Here is a 17215-nt window from a genome sequence, read left to right as displayed (position 1 = left end):
GGCTCATGCCGGAAAATGGAAGACCAGCTCTTCCAGTTTCCGGCACTGTAGCACGCACAAAGACCAGCTGAAAATCACATGCGTTATGTGCACCAGAAAACCAGAAGATAAACAGCCAACACTGTGGGTGCCAGACAACATGGTTCCATGTGCCAGTTCAGGCACACATGCCATAGGTTTGCCATCATGGATATAGGACATATAGATATAGAACAATGTAAATATAGAACAAGTTTTAAATTTCTTTTTTTATTGCTTTAAATGCAATTCTCTGCGTATGTATTACAAAAATATAGTACAAAACTACAAAGATATAGTATATGAAATATAAATATAGAACAATGTCATACAAGAAAATACTTAAATTGCTTGAAAACAACAGCAATCATACAATCATTAAAACAGGCGACAGCCTCCCTAGTCATGAAGTCCTACATAGCTTTTTGTGGGAAATAATAAATTACTCTGAACCTTCTGATTTTCTAGTTTTGTTTCTAATCTATTTTCCAACAGCCACACTTTAAGCCTGCTCAGAGTTGGCTGGCTAACCATAAGTTTATAGACATTGCAATGCTAATATGGAAAGCAAAAGTATTTCCTCTGAGAGAAGGAAACATGAAACACAAAAATACTTAAAGTCTTTCTTTTGTGCGCCGGGGTGGTTTTGGATAAGGGCATGATTTGGAGGGAGCAATCTGTTGTTGCAGTTCAGAAGGAGGTGACCTGCTTTTTTGAGTTGTTGGAGTAGAGCCAGAAGAAACAGGAATCTCCGGAAGTTTTCTTTGTTGCATGTGATTCTGAATCTGGATTTGCAGGGCATACTCCTCAGCTGCAGTAAGGACAAGCAAACAAAAACTCTGAGTAACACTGATGGTCTAACTCAGTGGTAATCAACCTGGTCCCTACCGCCCACTAGTTGGTGTTCTGGCGTTCATGGTGGGCGGTAGGGGTTTACTGTAACTCTGCTTTATAAATTTTATAAAGTAAAGTTACTTCCCTACTTTATAAATCACCATTACTGTGGAACTGGTGGGCGGTTAGAAATTTTTACAACTAACAGAGATACAAAAGTGGGCTGTAGGTATAAAAAGGTTGACTACCCCTGGCCTAACTGAACAGCAGCAGTACAAAATCAGCTCTGGATGGCACAAATTTTATGCAGGCTATCACAAGGTAAAGTGGCATAGGATTATTGTCAAGTCCTCAATTTCCAATACTAATTGAAATCTGTACAAAGGTAGACAGTCTCATAAATGAGGAGCCTGCCATATCAAAGTTTCCAATCCAACACCAAGGTCTAAGTCATCCTTCCCCAAATTGGTAACATTACATGTCCTTACAACAGCCAGCATCGAAATGAAGAGTAGTAATCCAATGTATTTGGGGGCTATTGGTTGGGGAAATCTGCACCATGATGACGTGATTATCACTTGGCTGCCTTTTGTCTCTCATCACCTCTAGTCATCTCTACTTGATATCACTTTTTTTTAAAAAAAAACTTATTTCAGGACACAGTCTCAGAAAGCCTTGGGTAAAATCATCATCATCCACTTTAAAAAGTAAACATGGATCAGAAATAAAGAATATCAGTTAATTGAAATATATACAAAAGTACAAAATAGATGTTCTGTACAAAAATCTTATGTAGCACAACTCTATAGAAATACTAAAATACAAAAAAGGTCTTTATCATAAAAAAATTAAATAAGCTAGATCCTAAGTCATACAAACAAAATATACATAATTAAATCAGATAATGTGTGTGTGTGTGTGTGTGTGTGTGTGTGTGTGTAGGTATATGTATATGTATGTGTGCATGTATGTTCCAGCATAACTCTTGAACACCTTGAACACCTTGAGCAATTTCAACCAAACTTGGTACACAGATGACTAACTCTCTGGGAAAAAATGCTGTAGGAGTACGATACTCCTAACGTCCCTTGGGTGTGTGTTCTATTAAGATACAACCTGTTGTGTCTTAAAATGGCTTCTACTGAACTGCCATAAAATGGGTTTTACTGTACAGCATAATGGATTTGCCATGGTAATGGCTTCACAGTACTCCACAAGGGGGCTACCTCTGGTAAGAGGGAAAATCCGACATTAGAAATTACGTTTGGTCTGGACATTTTCCCCCTATAAATAAATACCCAGACAACACTGGGTTATCAACTAGTATACAATATAAAAGGCAGGAACGTCTACTACCAACACTAGTCAGAAGCCACAGAGCCCAACCAGAGGATTACTCCTATTCCTTAAAGTCAAACTAAAGAAACTGGGGAACAAGAAAGTCATCTATCATCCAAAGAATAAAAAGTCAATTACAAAATAGTGGGACTAATAATTCTGAAAGACTTTCAACCTTGACTTTCCTGTTGGAGTAGTGGGGATTGCCAAAAGTACCCAAAGAACATGACTGAGTAGATTTTGTTGGGATGCTCCTGCTCAAAGATAGGGAGAAATACCATAGTGCATTGACCCCGAGACTGAAGAGATTTTTTAGGACAGGATTGTGAAGTTTATGAGAAAAAAAAGGACAGTATTAAATTTGATTGTTTAATTTGACAGGACAAATTTAAGCATAATCATTCTAACCCAAGTTTAATACCTTTTAAAAGTTAATTTAACAAAATCAAATCTAGCTTTTGTCTACTCTTTGTTAATCTTAGGGATATGTCCCATGTCGGCGCATTTAATGTGAGGTTTTCCAAAAATGTATGCTTGGCAGGTGAAAAAGAAAATAAAAACCACGCACCCACAGAGCACATTTTAATGATTTCATCTTTGAGGAACCAAGGCTGAAAAGCAGAGCAAAAAAAAAAAATCACACACTTTCATAAAAATCAGGCTTTTTGGGACACATTAAGTAAAATGCTGTATTTTCCGTGTTTCCTTTCTTCCCTTCCTCCATGGGCCAGACCTGAACTTTAGTTTTCATTAAAATATATCTAGAAATTGATTTAGTGCATATATATATTTCACAGCGACTAATAGGTTTAGCATGCTTGATTGTTAGAAAGAGAGAAGCTTGTTCAATTTTAAATGGAAGGAATGTCAGGCTTACCTTCCCTTTCGCGTCTTTTTGCTTTCTTCCTTCTGATGCAGTAAATAATCAGAGCCAAAAAGATGATCAATATGACTACACTTCCCATGATTATCAGTATCATGAAGAGCATAGGTACTGAATAAAATACATCTGAAACACAGAACAACTCATAAGAAAAGACTGTATGTGTGAACTTATACAAATATACGCATGCACATAGATAAGGGAAAGTGAGCATATACAAAAGAGAAAAAACAATCTATTATTTTTTCTGCCCTCCTAACATATTAAAAATAAGGGGGGAAAACACAAAACTTTTATTTATGGGTTCCTTAAAAATGGTTTCTTGAATATATCACAGTTGGCATAAACAATCAAACCACAATTTCATTTAACATTTATTCATGTAACCGATTGGCTCTGCCACAATTACAGGGCTGTATATATTTAGATAAGTGGAATGTCTCACAATTGAATTGATTCATGTTAAAAATTACAAATTACAAACCACTCAGTCTGAATTTACACATTAAGCCAGAAACTAAACATGGTTTATTTATTATGGTTTACATATTTAATATTCCAGGCTATACAGTCTAGCATTCAGAAGTGTGTTGCGAACCTAGGTTAATACCTGCAACTGGACATGTGATTTGTTTCTCGATATAATTCTTCTTAGTAGGAACATCAACCTCACATCTGAATTTTCCGGAGCTGACATTTAATTGTAATGTCACCTTCCATGTTGCATTGTAATATTCTAGTTGTACAGATTCAATTTCTTTAGTATCTTGAAACAATTTAAATCTGGGTTTTGGTTTCCCAGAATATTTCGCCTCACATGTCAATGTTTTTTGGGAACAAAGCTCATTGAGTTCTAGTAGAAGCTCTGAAAGAAAAGAAATAAACTCTGCTAAAAGATTTAAATATGCCATTATTTTTTTTAAAAAACCCAAGAATTGCATAATAGAGGATTAAATCTTTATCTTTTCGACTACTATTTCCATGCAGAGCCATGGTGACTTAGTGGTATAAAATTCAATATTTCAGGCTAACTCTGTCTACGGCCAGGAGTTCGATCCTGACTGACTCAAGGTTGACTCAACCTTCCATCCTTCTGAGGTCGGTAAAATGAGGACCCAGATTGTTGTGGGCAATATGCTGATATTGTAAATCACCCAGAGTGCTGTAATGGGGCAATATATAAATCTAAGTTCTATAATCTTCTATTATTGGCTTTGCTGGATGGGGCAAATAGGAATTGAAGTCCAAAATATACAAAGGACATTAGAATGCATAAGCAGCATATAAAAAAAACCAAGATATATTAAAGTTATCTTACAAACTGCAAATTAAACAAAAATAATGGAAAAAAAACAGTATTTGGTTATTTAATAATTACAAATATTCACTGAATTCTGTAACTATTACTACTATCAAATAGAGCAGAGTAAAATACAATACAATGTAATAATAATAATAATAATAATAATAATAATAATAATAATAATAATAATAATAATAATAATAATATGGTCAAGATCTTGTGGGATTTCCGTATACAAACCGACAAAATACTGGCGCATAATACACCAGACATCACACTGGTTGAGAAAAATAAGGTCACAATCATAGACATCGCAATACCAGGTGATAGCAGGGTCGCCGAGAAGGAACTTGAAAAAATCGCAAGATACCAGGACTTAAAAATCGAAATTCAACGACTATGGCACAAACCAGCAGTAGTAATTCCAGTGGTAATTGGCACACTGGGTGCTATTCCAAAAGCACTGGAATTACATTTAAAACAGTTAAAAATTGACAAAATCACCATCAGTCAAATGCAAAAAGCTGCACTGCTTGGATCTGCACGCATATTACGAAAATACGTTACGACGTCCTAGGCCCCTGGGTGGGGCCCGACTAGTAACCAATGCCAAATCCGGCGAAACAACTGGCCGCTGTGATACAATTGAATAATAATAATAATAATAATAATAATAATAATAATAATAATAATAATAATAATACATAGATCCTTGAATGAGTTCCATCTGAGTCTTGTTTTCTTTTATCTAAAAATAAAGTAAATTGCCTATGCGCAGGCTGCTTGAGGGATTAAAAAAATTTTTTCCTTATGGGCGGGGACTACCAAAATGGGAAACATGCCTCTGCCTGCATAACTAGGGAGAGACTCTACACTCCACAAAAAACAATGGCTTGAAAGCAGCTCCTCTGCCATCCTCCCCCATTCCTCCGCTACCTTCCCTAAACACCTCCCCCATTGCAAATGCAACATGCTGTTTGGGTGGGAAATGCCTGGAATGCAATAAAGCCCACCCACTCATCTCCTGCTGTCAGGCTGGATAATGTAGTGAGAGGAGAGGCAGAGAAGCCAGAGGGGAGCCAATCGGAGCCCTTGGAAAGAAGGGGATTGAGGGAAAGTGTGTGTGCTGTAGCATGCTGCGGATACCCTCACTCACGCCTTTGCCTGGCTTCCTTCCTCCTGTGGTCTCCTCAGTGCTCACTCCTGCTCCCACTCCCTAGTCTAGCTTGATTGCAGGCGGAGCCACACCGCCTTTTGCAAGCCCGCTGTCAATGAAGATGGGTGCCGGTGAGAGCTGGCTTTTTGCATAGCTTTCTCCTGCTGTTGTGGGGGAGGGATTGCTTCCTCCCCAGGCCTCTGTCTGTTTCTCCCCCCCTCAAGCTGGATAAAGCTAAGACAACTGGATAAAGCTAGGTAAAAAGCTATCCCTCACTGGCGCCCAGCTTCACTGATAGCAGGCAGCATTACCTTTAGGGAGCTGCAGTCTCAAAGACTGCATAGTAAGAAAAAAGGCATTTAATTTCCTTTTGAAAGAAGTTTGGCGACTGTGGCCAAATTTCTCCCACCTGTTCACGCTAACTGGTGTAAACTGGCTGAATACCACATACCAGTGGCAGACAGGTTATTTGGCTCACTTCAATCTATTGGTATTTGTTAGAGACTTGGGAATCTAAGATGTTATTTTCTGAGGGTTGTCTATCTTAGAAATGCTTTTCAATTTTTCATAATTTACAGTAAAAACCATATGGGAACCCTCAGTACCCACAGAAATCCAACTATGGCCAATCCAAAGTGCCAATTTGAAGGAGAAAAGGAGTAAAATAAAGGTGTTCATAGGTTGATGGAGGGTAGATTGGTATTCAAAAACTCACCATCAACTTGCAATGTAATTAATTCACGAAATAATGCTGTGCCTTTTTCACCATGTGCTTCTACAATGTAAGTTCCAGCATCCATTTTCTTCAATCTATTTATTTTCAGACTTCCATTAAGAAATAAGTTGTATTTGTTTGGTTCTGGTTGGTTTTTTGACATAAAAATATTATTGTTTGTAATGTCTGCAATAAACGTAGAGTTCTTTTTCCATATTAAAAGTGTTGGTCTGGCACTGGTTTTGGGTGTTGAAAGAATAATTTGGTCTCCTACATGACCGTGAATCTTGTCATTCATGGACACAGAACCTACAAAAAAAAGAGCCAGTTGTTACATTATTTGAATCCTACCATCGCATATTAGATGTTGGTTAAAGTAGAGGTATGGAAGTTTAAAATCCCCATTGCTTCAGTTTTTCTTTTGTTTAATTTTAAACATGCATTAACTGAACATGTAATACACTGACTCTGAAAAATTCTGATACTTTGTAAAATGTCTCTCTGTGTGTGTGTGTGTGTGTGTGTGTGTGTGTGTGTGTGTGTGTGTGTGTGTGTGTGTGTGTTAAACTCAAATCACTTTTCACTCCTGGTGACTATACGAATAAGTCCATCCAGTTTTATAGGTGACATTTTGGGGATTAGTCTTTTTCCCAAGGTTCAAAAAGTTTGATTGATCAAAGTTATTCAGCTGACTTTTAAAGGCAGTATTAGAATTTAGAATTATAAATTTAATCCCCAGGACCACCTTGTCAGTGCTGCTAAAATCAAGAAAGGTGTCAAGCATTGGGCCCCCTCAGTGGTGGGTTTCAAATCCCGTTCCCACTGGTATTGTTAGAATGGGCCCAGTGGCAGCCTCATGGAGGCGGGCAGTATGCGCATGCGTCTTAGCACTTGTGCGACGCTCCGCAACACTCCAGCAGCTTTGCGGAGCGTAGCACAGTGCGGTACGCACCATGTGTGTGCATGGAAGTGCAGAAGCCTTTAAACACAGGCAAGGAGCTCGGGTGAGTGGGTGGGCCCTCCGGCGCACCATACCGAAATGGTATCCGGTGCTCCGGGATGGCTCTGGTACGCCCGTATCGGGGCATACTTCCTACCACTGGGCCCACTCTTATTCAATCTGTTCAATATAAATTTTGATCCATCCAACCCCCAAACTGGAAGACATTTCTCTGTTCTACTCTGTGCTGATAATGTAGATGGTTCAAAAATACCTATTGGCCTTAGATGGGCATTGAGCACACTAACATGGTATTGCAAGGAAGACTAGTTAATACTCAATTATCAGAAACCAAAATTAAGGCATTTGCCAAAGGCCCAAGAACCTTGGGCACAAAATTGACCAGGCCTCCTGTTTCAAATAGCTGGGGTAAACATTCTATCAACAGTAGGAAACCTCATGGGAACTATGTTTCTGAAAATGCACAGATACACTCATCTGCCATCCTTGAATTTCAAGACAAGAGGAGGCTACTATTTACTTGCAACATTCAAACTATTCAAAACTGAGCCAATAACATAACTTCTTAATGGTGTCCAGATGAGTCCCATTTCCTATTCTACATCATTAGAACTTGTTCAATTCAATATTTTTTTAATATTGGCCTTTTAAGACCCAAAATGTGTATCTGATACTATTCAGGGATTGGAGATAGACCTCATGAAAATGGAGGCTAGAATGTAGATGATCACACTCAACTATTGACTCAAACTCTTCATTTCCCCCTTAGCTTTGCTCCATTAACTAGTTTAATTCACATGGAAAAGGGAAGCAGCAACTAAAATCCCATCTTTGGCTTTCTCTCCGGGTTGTCTACTCAGCATGAATATGATCAGCCCAAAGCACTCATTAAACATCCTGTAGTAAACACCGAGCAATAATTGGACCTAGCCAACCTTTGTTCCCAGTGAATCCAACAGGTATTCTGTCTCCCTTATGACAAATTTAATTAATATTGACATATCTAACTATTGGAGGACATATATTCTAGCACAGCATTATGCAAACATAGCTGAATGTGAAGGCTAAAACAGGAGACTTCCCTGCCCATAAAGGGAGGGAAGACAGAATACCTGTTGGATTCACTAGGAATAAAGGTTGGCTAGGTCCATAAAGGCAAATGCTCTTGGGATCCTGGACACAGGGAACATGACTTTGTGAGATGAAGAGAGATGCTACCAAAGAATAATCAACAAGGGGGAGCATAGCTCACAACTAGATTCTGGTCAGAGCAAATGTCACAGTTGATAATTGAATGCCATAATTGTTAAGCAAATCCATTGATCGCTATGGAGAGGGATTTAACTGGAAATAAACACCAGTTTCTGCCAAAAATGCCAAAAATTGCAGTCATGTGGTCATGGGGTGTCGCAAATTGTAAATACAGCTGGTAAACAAGCATTTAAAATGCAGTCATGTGACCATGGCAGGGCCCCAGACATCAGAATTTTGACTCTGGGGCAGCTTTTGGGCTATCTGCTGTAACTTTCAACAGTTGCTAAGCAACCAGTCATAAGCACAGGCTACCTTATTCTCAGAGCCATTTCACAAAGCCCTCAAAATCATTACAATTGCTTTGAGGAAAGTAAAAATAGGCCCTTTTTAGTTTAGCATTCCATTTCTCCCAAATGCTCAAATTGCCATTTAGTTGACTATTCATCCACTTTAATAAAATCCTTTTCATAACTACTTTTGTTTTTTATTGTCCTGAATATTTTAGTATTGTCTACAAACTGCTGACCCTTAATTTTTATGAACAAATTAAAAATACTGGTCTAAACACAGGTCCTTGAAGGAGTCTATTTCTTTCTCTTCATTGAGAAAACTGCCTATTCTGAGTATGATCTTTAATTTAAATTGTGAGTCTGTAATTAGATTAAGAAGAGAAGGAGAAAGAAAAGCTAATAACACATGCATTCACTTCCATCCTAATTGTGATAAACTGAATGAAACACAATTAGATATATATGGATATGTTTATGAGAATAGAATAAAATAGAATAGAATAGAATAGAATAATAACTTTACTGTCACTTTGAATGTACACTAATCGGCATGCATTAAAATGAAATTTTGTTGCATACAGTTCACAAAGGTTCACTACATAAACATTACAAAATAAATAAATAAATACAAAATTATGTATCTATCCACATATAATATATGACACAGAGAAACAACACAGTGTAGTTCAGATGTATACATGTACATGGTGAGTTTAACAGATGATGGCATAGGGAACAAAGCAGTTACAGAATCAGTAGTCCTACTAGAAATACTCCAAAACCTCTTTCTGGAGGGGATTACAGAAATGGACTGTAAAGTAGGGGGGGGCGGTGTCTAACAATGCTTTGAGCTCTAAGCACAAAACGCTTACAAGCAGTATCCTGAATGACAGGAAGAGAGCTTCCTATAATCTTCTTGGCTGTCCTTACCAGTCTTTGTATGGACTTTCTATCTGCAGCCACCAAACCAAACAGCAATTTGTTAAAATGTTCTCAAATGTGCCTCTGTAAAAAGTGGCCAGGACAGAAGGAGAAAGATGTGCTCATCTAATGCAATGTAGGAAATGGAGATGCTGGTTTGCACTCTTCACTAAGGATGATGTGTGGAGAGACCATATCAGATTGTTAGTTATCTGCACCCCCAGATACTTAATATTGATTACCACCTCTAAAGCTGCACCCTTGATACTGAATGGAATATGACTACGCTAGCTCTTTTTAAAATCTACAATGACCTACTTTGTTTTATTAACATTTAGAATCAGGTTACTTTTATTCAGATTACATCAGTCCACCAGAGCCTTCACATCTTCTCTAAAGTTAGGCCAGTTGGAAGGGAGCATTATGGGTTTATATAAACAAAAGTTTAGGAGGGAAAGGCTTCACATTTAGGAACAGCTTTGTCAAGATACACATATCTTTCTAATATTTAGGCAAACTATAAAAAAATTACATTTCAGAGCTTTTGTTATAGAAAAATCAACTTAGTTTGACAGTAAAGATGATAAATAAATGGATTCTATTTTATTTAAAATGGGGTTCAGTATGGTATTTTATATGAAATTTTGATAGAAGTGTTCTGTTTTTAATTTTTAAAAAAGCAATTCGGCTGATTCTAAACATTTCAGATTTGTTGTTTTTCAGTGTTTGCATTTTCTCTGATATCTTTTTTGTAAAAGTTTGTATTAAACTGCTGGGTGAAAGCAGGTATTCACAATATTGCATCATACGTTCCATAACTTCTAGAATGTCAATAGCTGACTTTCATAAACGTCAATAAAATTGTACAAAACCCAAACTCTACTAAATCCTAGGAGACTCATTCCCAATCTTAATAGCTGTAAGTCTAGAATAGTGATTACAGTAAAATGTTAGACTTGGACTAGGACCATCCAGGTTTTAGTCCTAGTCTCAGCTGCAGCAACCAACTGGGAGATTTTGGACCAATCTTTTTCTCTAAATCCAATGTCTCAAAGATTAGCCTAAAGACATTCACTAACTTTTCACTGACACCTCCAAGTTCAACATCTTAGCCTGAATATTCTCACTTTCAAAAAAAATATTTTAAAAGATACTAAACTGTAATAACCTTGTTACTACAGTGAAAACATTTGCAATAAGAGTTCTTCGCATTTGCAAAGAAATTCAAAGAATGTTGCATTTTTAAACTCACCTTCCAAGCTGAACAAGATCATTAGGAATTTAATTAGGAATGGGTTGCCCAAGTTCATGTTCAAGGCTGTATTTATCTCTAGAGAGAGAAAGAAGTATATGACACAGCTTGCAGTATCTGACACCCGTACATCACATTCTTCGTTTTGTCTTTCTCTCCCTCCCTCCCTCCCATCACCCACACCACCTGCACTTCAGCTTTTATTTCCCTAGTAATGGAAATAGAGTCAGTATCTTTATAAGCAGATATTGAAAATATATACAACTGATGTTTTTTCTTTTCCTTCCAAAATCTTTATTTTCTTCTGTGATTTCAAAGAAAAATCGAACAAGGTGTATTGGTAAGTGTCAATACACAACTGGAGGGTTACATTCAGCAGTTTTCTATACAGAACATATATATGTCTGTCAAATTGTTAAAATCATGGCCAACACATCAAAGGAGAGGGGACCTGATTCAACATTAGTAAAAGTAGATGCTTTATGCTGAGCAAATTTTTTCTCTTCAGCAAAATGTATAAATAAGAGAAAAATTATTGTGTACATAAATACATATGTAAATATGTAAGTGAATAGCCTTGAATTGTGGAATATGATGCACGTATTGTAGATTTGCTGCTTAATTCAGTAAAATAATATATGACAGAAGAAAGTATGCAGTATAATAAATTATTGCTTAGCAAATGATTCAATTTTGTGTAGGAAGTAAGTCAATTCTTTGTGATGTCTTTTTGTTTAAGATATTTATGACGATATGGATAAGAAATGGTTGTGGGAACATGAGATATGCTGGTTTGGAACTGTATTCTTAGTGAGAACCTAAAAAGAACTCACAGACATCAAATATTAAATAGATTATTTGATATAAGAAGGATGGGGCTGAAAAAATGTATTGAATACCAAAACAATTGTATTGATAGGGAAAAGTTAAGCCAAAATATTTTTTTAAAAAATAAGAGAAAGCGGTGAATTAATATTCCTTGGTAGAATATTGACCAACCAAAGGAAAATGGATGCAAATGTAAATGACAACAAAAGGAAGTGGGTAGGATATGGTTTGTTGCAAAAATGATTTTTTTAATGAGAGAAGCAAAATGACTGCAGATGAGGGTGTGTCTTTAATTACTTTGTTATAGGAAACTATAACAGGAAACTGTTAGAATTTCAAACAAAAGGTAAAAAGAAATGGAATTAAATGGAAATGACTTGTACAATAAAATAAAGCTGAAATAAAGAATGGGTGGTGAATAAATTAACATTGAATACAAAAGTAAATGATCACCCAAAAAAAGAAACAATGACAAGGGAAACCACTAGAATATAAAATAAGAGTAACCCACTCCATATTATGGTAGCATTGATGTTATGAATGATGATGATATTTGGTAATGAAACCTCTAGAGGAAAACAACCAAGCTCAGAAAGCACCAAGGATTCCCCATTTCAACCGTTGTTGCTATGTAAATCCCTTGTAACAGCAGGTTTCCTATTTCAATTATTTCCAGGTACCGTCAGCCACCAAGTCAAAACTGTACTCCTTGGTCACCGATTCAAGAACAGAGTTTATTCATGTTATCATGGCTTCCCATTTCCTTTTGCACCAGTCCTCTGATCCTTTTATCTATCAAATAAGATATTTTGGATACATGTTTAGCACATTTTTGGATGATAGTGCTCTGTTCAGAAATAGCACAAGTGACATGTCACAGGTACAAAGAAAGGATTGTATCAATCCAGAGCACTAGAACTTTTTATAGGAACTCCTTTGTCAGTAAACATGAAAGTGAAGGAACAATTTAAAATGTATTCAAATCAGCAATGAAGACAGATATTGCTCTGAAGGCATGAGGGTAGCTGCTCCAATTGTGTGAGACCAGCTATCATCTTAGGTTGAGAAGGACATTACAAGGAAGGCCACATTACCTGAAGACAGACATACCTTTGTCTTCATTTTTATTTTTCTCCATATGGACATGATGATGGCAATATTCTGAGAAAATATTTTCAGAAAACAATGGCCAAATAAGTTACTTGCTCACAACTTGGCCTCATTTTTGTCAATGGCATATTACACATCAGATTTCATGCCATGGCTCAATGTCAGACTTTGGAAGAGAAACTTGTTACTTTCCAGAATGTCATGAATCTGTATCAAACAGATTAGTAGTATCTATTAATGCTAAATAAGCAGTGGAATAACATGCCTTCTGAACACTGGAGCTCTTCAAGAAAATATTGGACAGCAATTTTTCTAAGACAGTATGAAGATTTCCATGTTGGACAGTGAGTTGGACTACTTGGATCTCCAAGTCCCTTCCACTTCTGTAATTCTATGGAAATATGTTTGTGCATAAGTAAAGATCAATTTTATGTGATTTAAGGGTAAAACCAAGGCTGCCAGGCATTCTGGCATTGATGTAGGGAAGTGGAGTCTCTTATTTAGGGCAGGAATGTCTAGCAGAAGAAAGATATTTTGGTTCAAAGAAGCTAAACTTCTTCTTTCAGCAATGTGAACCATGTGAGATTGCATCTCCACAAAAGTCTAGTGGGGATTTTTTTTTTCACTGACTTTCAGTAGAAAATGAAATAAAACACGTATTTTCAGCCATATATGCTATTAAAAAAATAGAAATGCACAGGATGAAAAAGAGCACAAAAATCATCTCTTGTCCAGCCACTTCTTGTGAAATAATTGCAGTACTATCTTGCCCCTTCTTGTCATTGCCCTTTTGTTTTTTCAAAAGACAAGTGCATTTTGTTTTTCTAGAAAAAAGCCCCTTTGGGACAACCATGACCTAGTTGATTGAGAATCTCCATAGACAGATAGGTAACTCTGGCCAATGAGAAAGCTGTATCTACTGGCTTGTGGTTTTCATCGATACAAGTCAAACATGAGTCAAAAGCATGATAAAATAGCTAAAAATGTAGTTATCAAAATCCAGGTGTCGTTGGCTTCTGGTTATCATTTTACTCTGTTTTATCTCAACATTAGTGCACAATTGCAAAGTTATTCTCCTGATAACCATAAAGGAGTTATCAATATCATAATCTGTGAATCTCAGCAGTCTTGCACTTACAGGAAGAGGAAACTAGTTAAAAAAAAGCACTATAGTGTTTCCACATGCGTAGTGGAAACAAAAATGAAAGCTGTTTTTTTATTTTCATAATGTATATCAGAAATCACAAATCCAGATTCTAAAAATGTGCAGTGCAGGGCTAAACAACATTCTATGGAAAGATACTGAAAGTCTTGCAATAGCAAATTATTTTATTTAGGTTGTCCAGAAATTGAATCATGGCAACTGAACTTTCTTCTTTTTAGTTTGGAATATTTTGCTAGTTATCAAATTAGCCTTTTCAGTCTGAACCTATTTTACCTACACTATTCTCAGTGCAGAATGTTCATTCTAGGCTACAGTAATTAGTTATTACTTTACTGCAGGGGTGGGCTTAAAAAATGTTAGCAAGGGATTACCTGCCCGGTTGCTATCTAGATCCCTTCCAGTCGGGATTTAGGCCTGGCTCCAGCACGGAAACCGCTTTGGTCGCATTGACTGATGATCTCTGGAGAGCCAGGGATGGAGGTTATGCCTCTGTCCTAGTGCTCCTTGACCTCTCAGCGGCCTTCGATACCATCGATCATGGTATCCTTCTGCGACGACTGTGGGAGGTGGGGGTGGGAGGCACCGTCCTACAGTGGTTCTCCTCTTACCTCTCAGACAGGTCGCCGTCGGTGTTCGTCGGAGGGCAGAGATCGTCCCCTAGGCCCCTGAATTATGGGGTGCCGCAGGGTTCGGTCCTGTCCCCCCTCCTGTTTAATATCTACATGAAGCCGCTGGGTGAGATCATTCGACGGCACGGGATAAAATACCATCAGTATGCGGACGATACGCAGCTGTATCTGTCTGCCCCGTGCCAACTCAGTGAAGCGGTTGACGTGATATGCCAGTGCCTCGAGGCTGTTAGGGACTGGATGGGGCTTAACAAGCTTGTACTCAATCCAGATAAGACCGAGTGGCTGGTGTGTTTCCCTCCTACTAATTGGCCAAGTGTTCCATCTCTCAGTCTGGGGGGTCAAACAGTACGCCCCTCAGACAGGGTTCGCAACTTGGGAGACCTCCTGGACCCACAGCTGAATTTTGAACACCACTTGTGGGCTGTGACCAGGGGGGCATTTGCCCAGGTTCGCCTGGTGCACCAGTTGCGTCCCTACCTGAACCGGGAGGCCCTCACAACAGTCACTCACGCCCTTGTGACCTCTAGACTGGACTACTGCAACGTGCTCTACATGGGGCAGCCCTTGAAGAGTATTCAGAGACTTCAGCTTGTCCAGAATGCAGCCGCGCAAGCGATCGTGGGTGTACCTCGGTTCCCCCACATAACACCTATCCTCCGCGAGCTGCACTGGCTGCCTATTGGTCTCCGGATACGCTTCAAGGCGCTAGTCGTCACTTATAAAGCCCTTCATGGTATTGGACCTGGGTACTTGAGAGACCACCTGCTGCCAATTACCTCCACTAGACCGATCAGATCTCACAGATTAGGCCTCCTCCGAATTCCATCCGCCGGCCAGTGTCGACTGGCGACTACTCGGAGGAGAGCCTTCTCTGTGGCTGCTCCAACCCTCTGGAACGAACTCCCCGTGGAGATTCGAACCCTCACCACCCTCCAGGCCTTCCGCAAGGCCCTTAAAACCTGGCTGTTCTGACAGGCCTGGGGCTAAACAGCTGTTGCCCCCGTCTCGAATGGTATGACTGTTGTATGTTTTTAAATTATGCATTGTTATGCTTTGTTTTTTTAAAATTTCTTTTTGTCTGTATTCCCCTTCCCTGGTTGAGTTGTGAGCTGCCCTGAGTCCCCTTCGGGGGAAAAGGGCGGCATACAAATGAAATAAACTGAACTGAACTGAACTGCTGGGTGGGCGTGGCCATGGTGGGCGTGGCCTGGTCAGACTCCTGCATCACAATGGAGGGGGGATTGCCCTCCCCGAGCTCTAGAGGCTTTCCTCAAGCCTCCAGGAGGGCGAAAATGGCCTTCCCAGGCTCTGGATGCCATCTGGATGCTAGAAACGGGCCCATTTCCAGCCTTCCTGAACTTCCGGTAGGCCCATTTTTCTCCTTCCCTGAGACTCTGTGTGCACCCTGCAATTACAGTACCTGCATCCAAAATGGATAGGGGTTTTGGGAGGGTGAGTGGGTTGTGCGGGCCAGCCAGGTGTGGGATATGCACAGAATCTTAGCTAGAGTTTCTCTTGAAGCCCTGCGAACCCCCGGTAGCCCAGCCCTGCTTTACTGGCTCATATATTTGCAGCTAAATCACCTGCAAATGATCTTTGTGGCATTTCAAATGCTGCTAAATATAGCATCATCCCATTGGCTAAACTGTTTGGGATCACTGAGAGTTGCATCGAATGAAGCAGTGTCGAGAGTGCCACAGATTGCCTACTCCTGGTGTAAGTAATATTGGGCAAGACAGAAATGAGACATAAGTATTATCTTCTTTCTTTCTTCCTTCCCTCCTTTTTTTCTTTCTCCCATTTTATCTTTACATAATCTTATAGGACAATTAGGCTGAAAGACAGAGAACACCAGTCACTGAATAGTTGCCATTCCATACTTAATATTATACTTTATATTGTCTTCCATTAAAGAAGAATCCTCTTTTGTCTGCAGCCATTTCCCCATTTTCTCTTTGTACCTTGATAGAGAAACGTATGCCATTACTACAATTGAACTGTCAACCTTCTAAGTGGGAGATGAGCATCTTCACCTCTAGGCTACCATGCCATTCACTGTCCAGCCTAAACAATAAGCAAGAAAGCAAAGCAGATTTTAGGCAAATAGAAGTTGTCTCTGGACTGTGCAGGAATAATGGAGTAAATTCTTTTTCGATACCAGAACAATTCAGAACAACATAACTCTGACTTATTCTTCGATAAGATGAAGGCAATGTCATGGAGACATAAAAAGATAAATATGTTTCTGGGTGACATAAATGCTGCAATTAGGCATACATGTTGGAAGGCCTACATTTTCTTTATTGGTAGTCCATCTGCTTCATATATTATTATTATCGCAACAACAGAATTGTATCACAGCGGCCAGTTATTTCGCCGGATTTGGCATTGGTTACTAGTCGGGCCCCACCCAGGGGCCTAGGACGTCATAACGTATTTTCGTAATATGCGTGCAGATCCAAGCAGTGCGGCTTTTTGCATTTGACTGATGGTGATTTTGTCAATTTTTAACTGTTTTAAATGTAATTCCAGTGCTTTTGGAATAGCACCCAGTG

General features: G+C 38.8%; 1 protein-coding gene across 1 annotated transcript; it reads right to left on the bottom strand.

Moving 5' to 3' along the window:
* Window positions 1-250: 250 nt before the first annotated feature.
* CD2 (CD2 molecule) lies at window positions 251-11019 on the bottom strand. Its single transcript, XM_087722097.1, has 5 exons — window positions 10926-11019; window positions 6248-6556; window positions 3684-3938; window positions 3068-3199; window positions 251-829 (listed from the first exon to the last, which is right to left on the bottom strand). The coding sequence occupies exons 1-5, from the start codon at window positions 10981-10983 to the stop codon at window positions 633-635; spliced, it is 951 nt and encodes a 316-aa protein (XP_087578223.1). The 5' UTR covers window positions 10984-11019; the 3' UTR covers window positions 251-632.
* Window positions 11020-17215: the final 6196 nt, after the last annotated feature.

This window comes from Thamnophis sirtalis, unplaced genomic scaffold (assembly GCF_051295495.1).
Source record: "Thamnophis sirtalis isolate CommonGarterSnake01/CBP01778 unplaced genomic scaffold, rThaSir2_p1.2 scaffold_8, whole genome shotgun sequence".
NCBI lineage: Eukaryota > Metazoa > Chordata > Lepidosauria > Squamata > Natricidae > Thamnophis > Thamnophis sirtalis.
Note: the sequence above shows the minus strand (reverse complement) of the source record. Positions and strands in the feature narration are given on the sequence as shown.

Coding starts and splice junctions, on each gene's coding strand:
- CD2 (XM_087722097.1), bottom strand. CDS start 10,983: ATGAACTTGGGCAACCCATTCCTAATTAAATTCCTAATGATCTTGTTC. Junction 6,557..10,925: donor GATCTTGTTCAGCTTGGAAG/GTGAGTTTAAAA, acceptor TTTTTTTTGTAG/GTTCTGTGTCCATGAATGAC. Junction 3,939..6,247: donor AATTACATTGCAAGTTGATG/GTGAGTTTTTGA, acceptor CTTTTCTTTCAG/AGCTTCTACTAGAACTCAAT.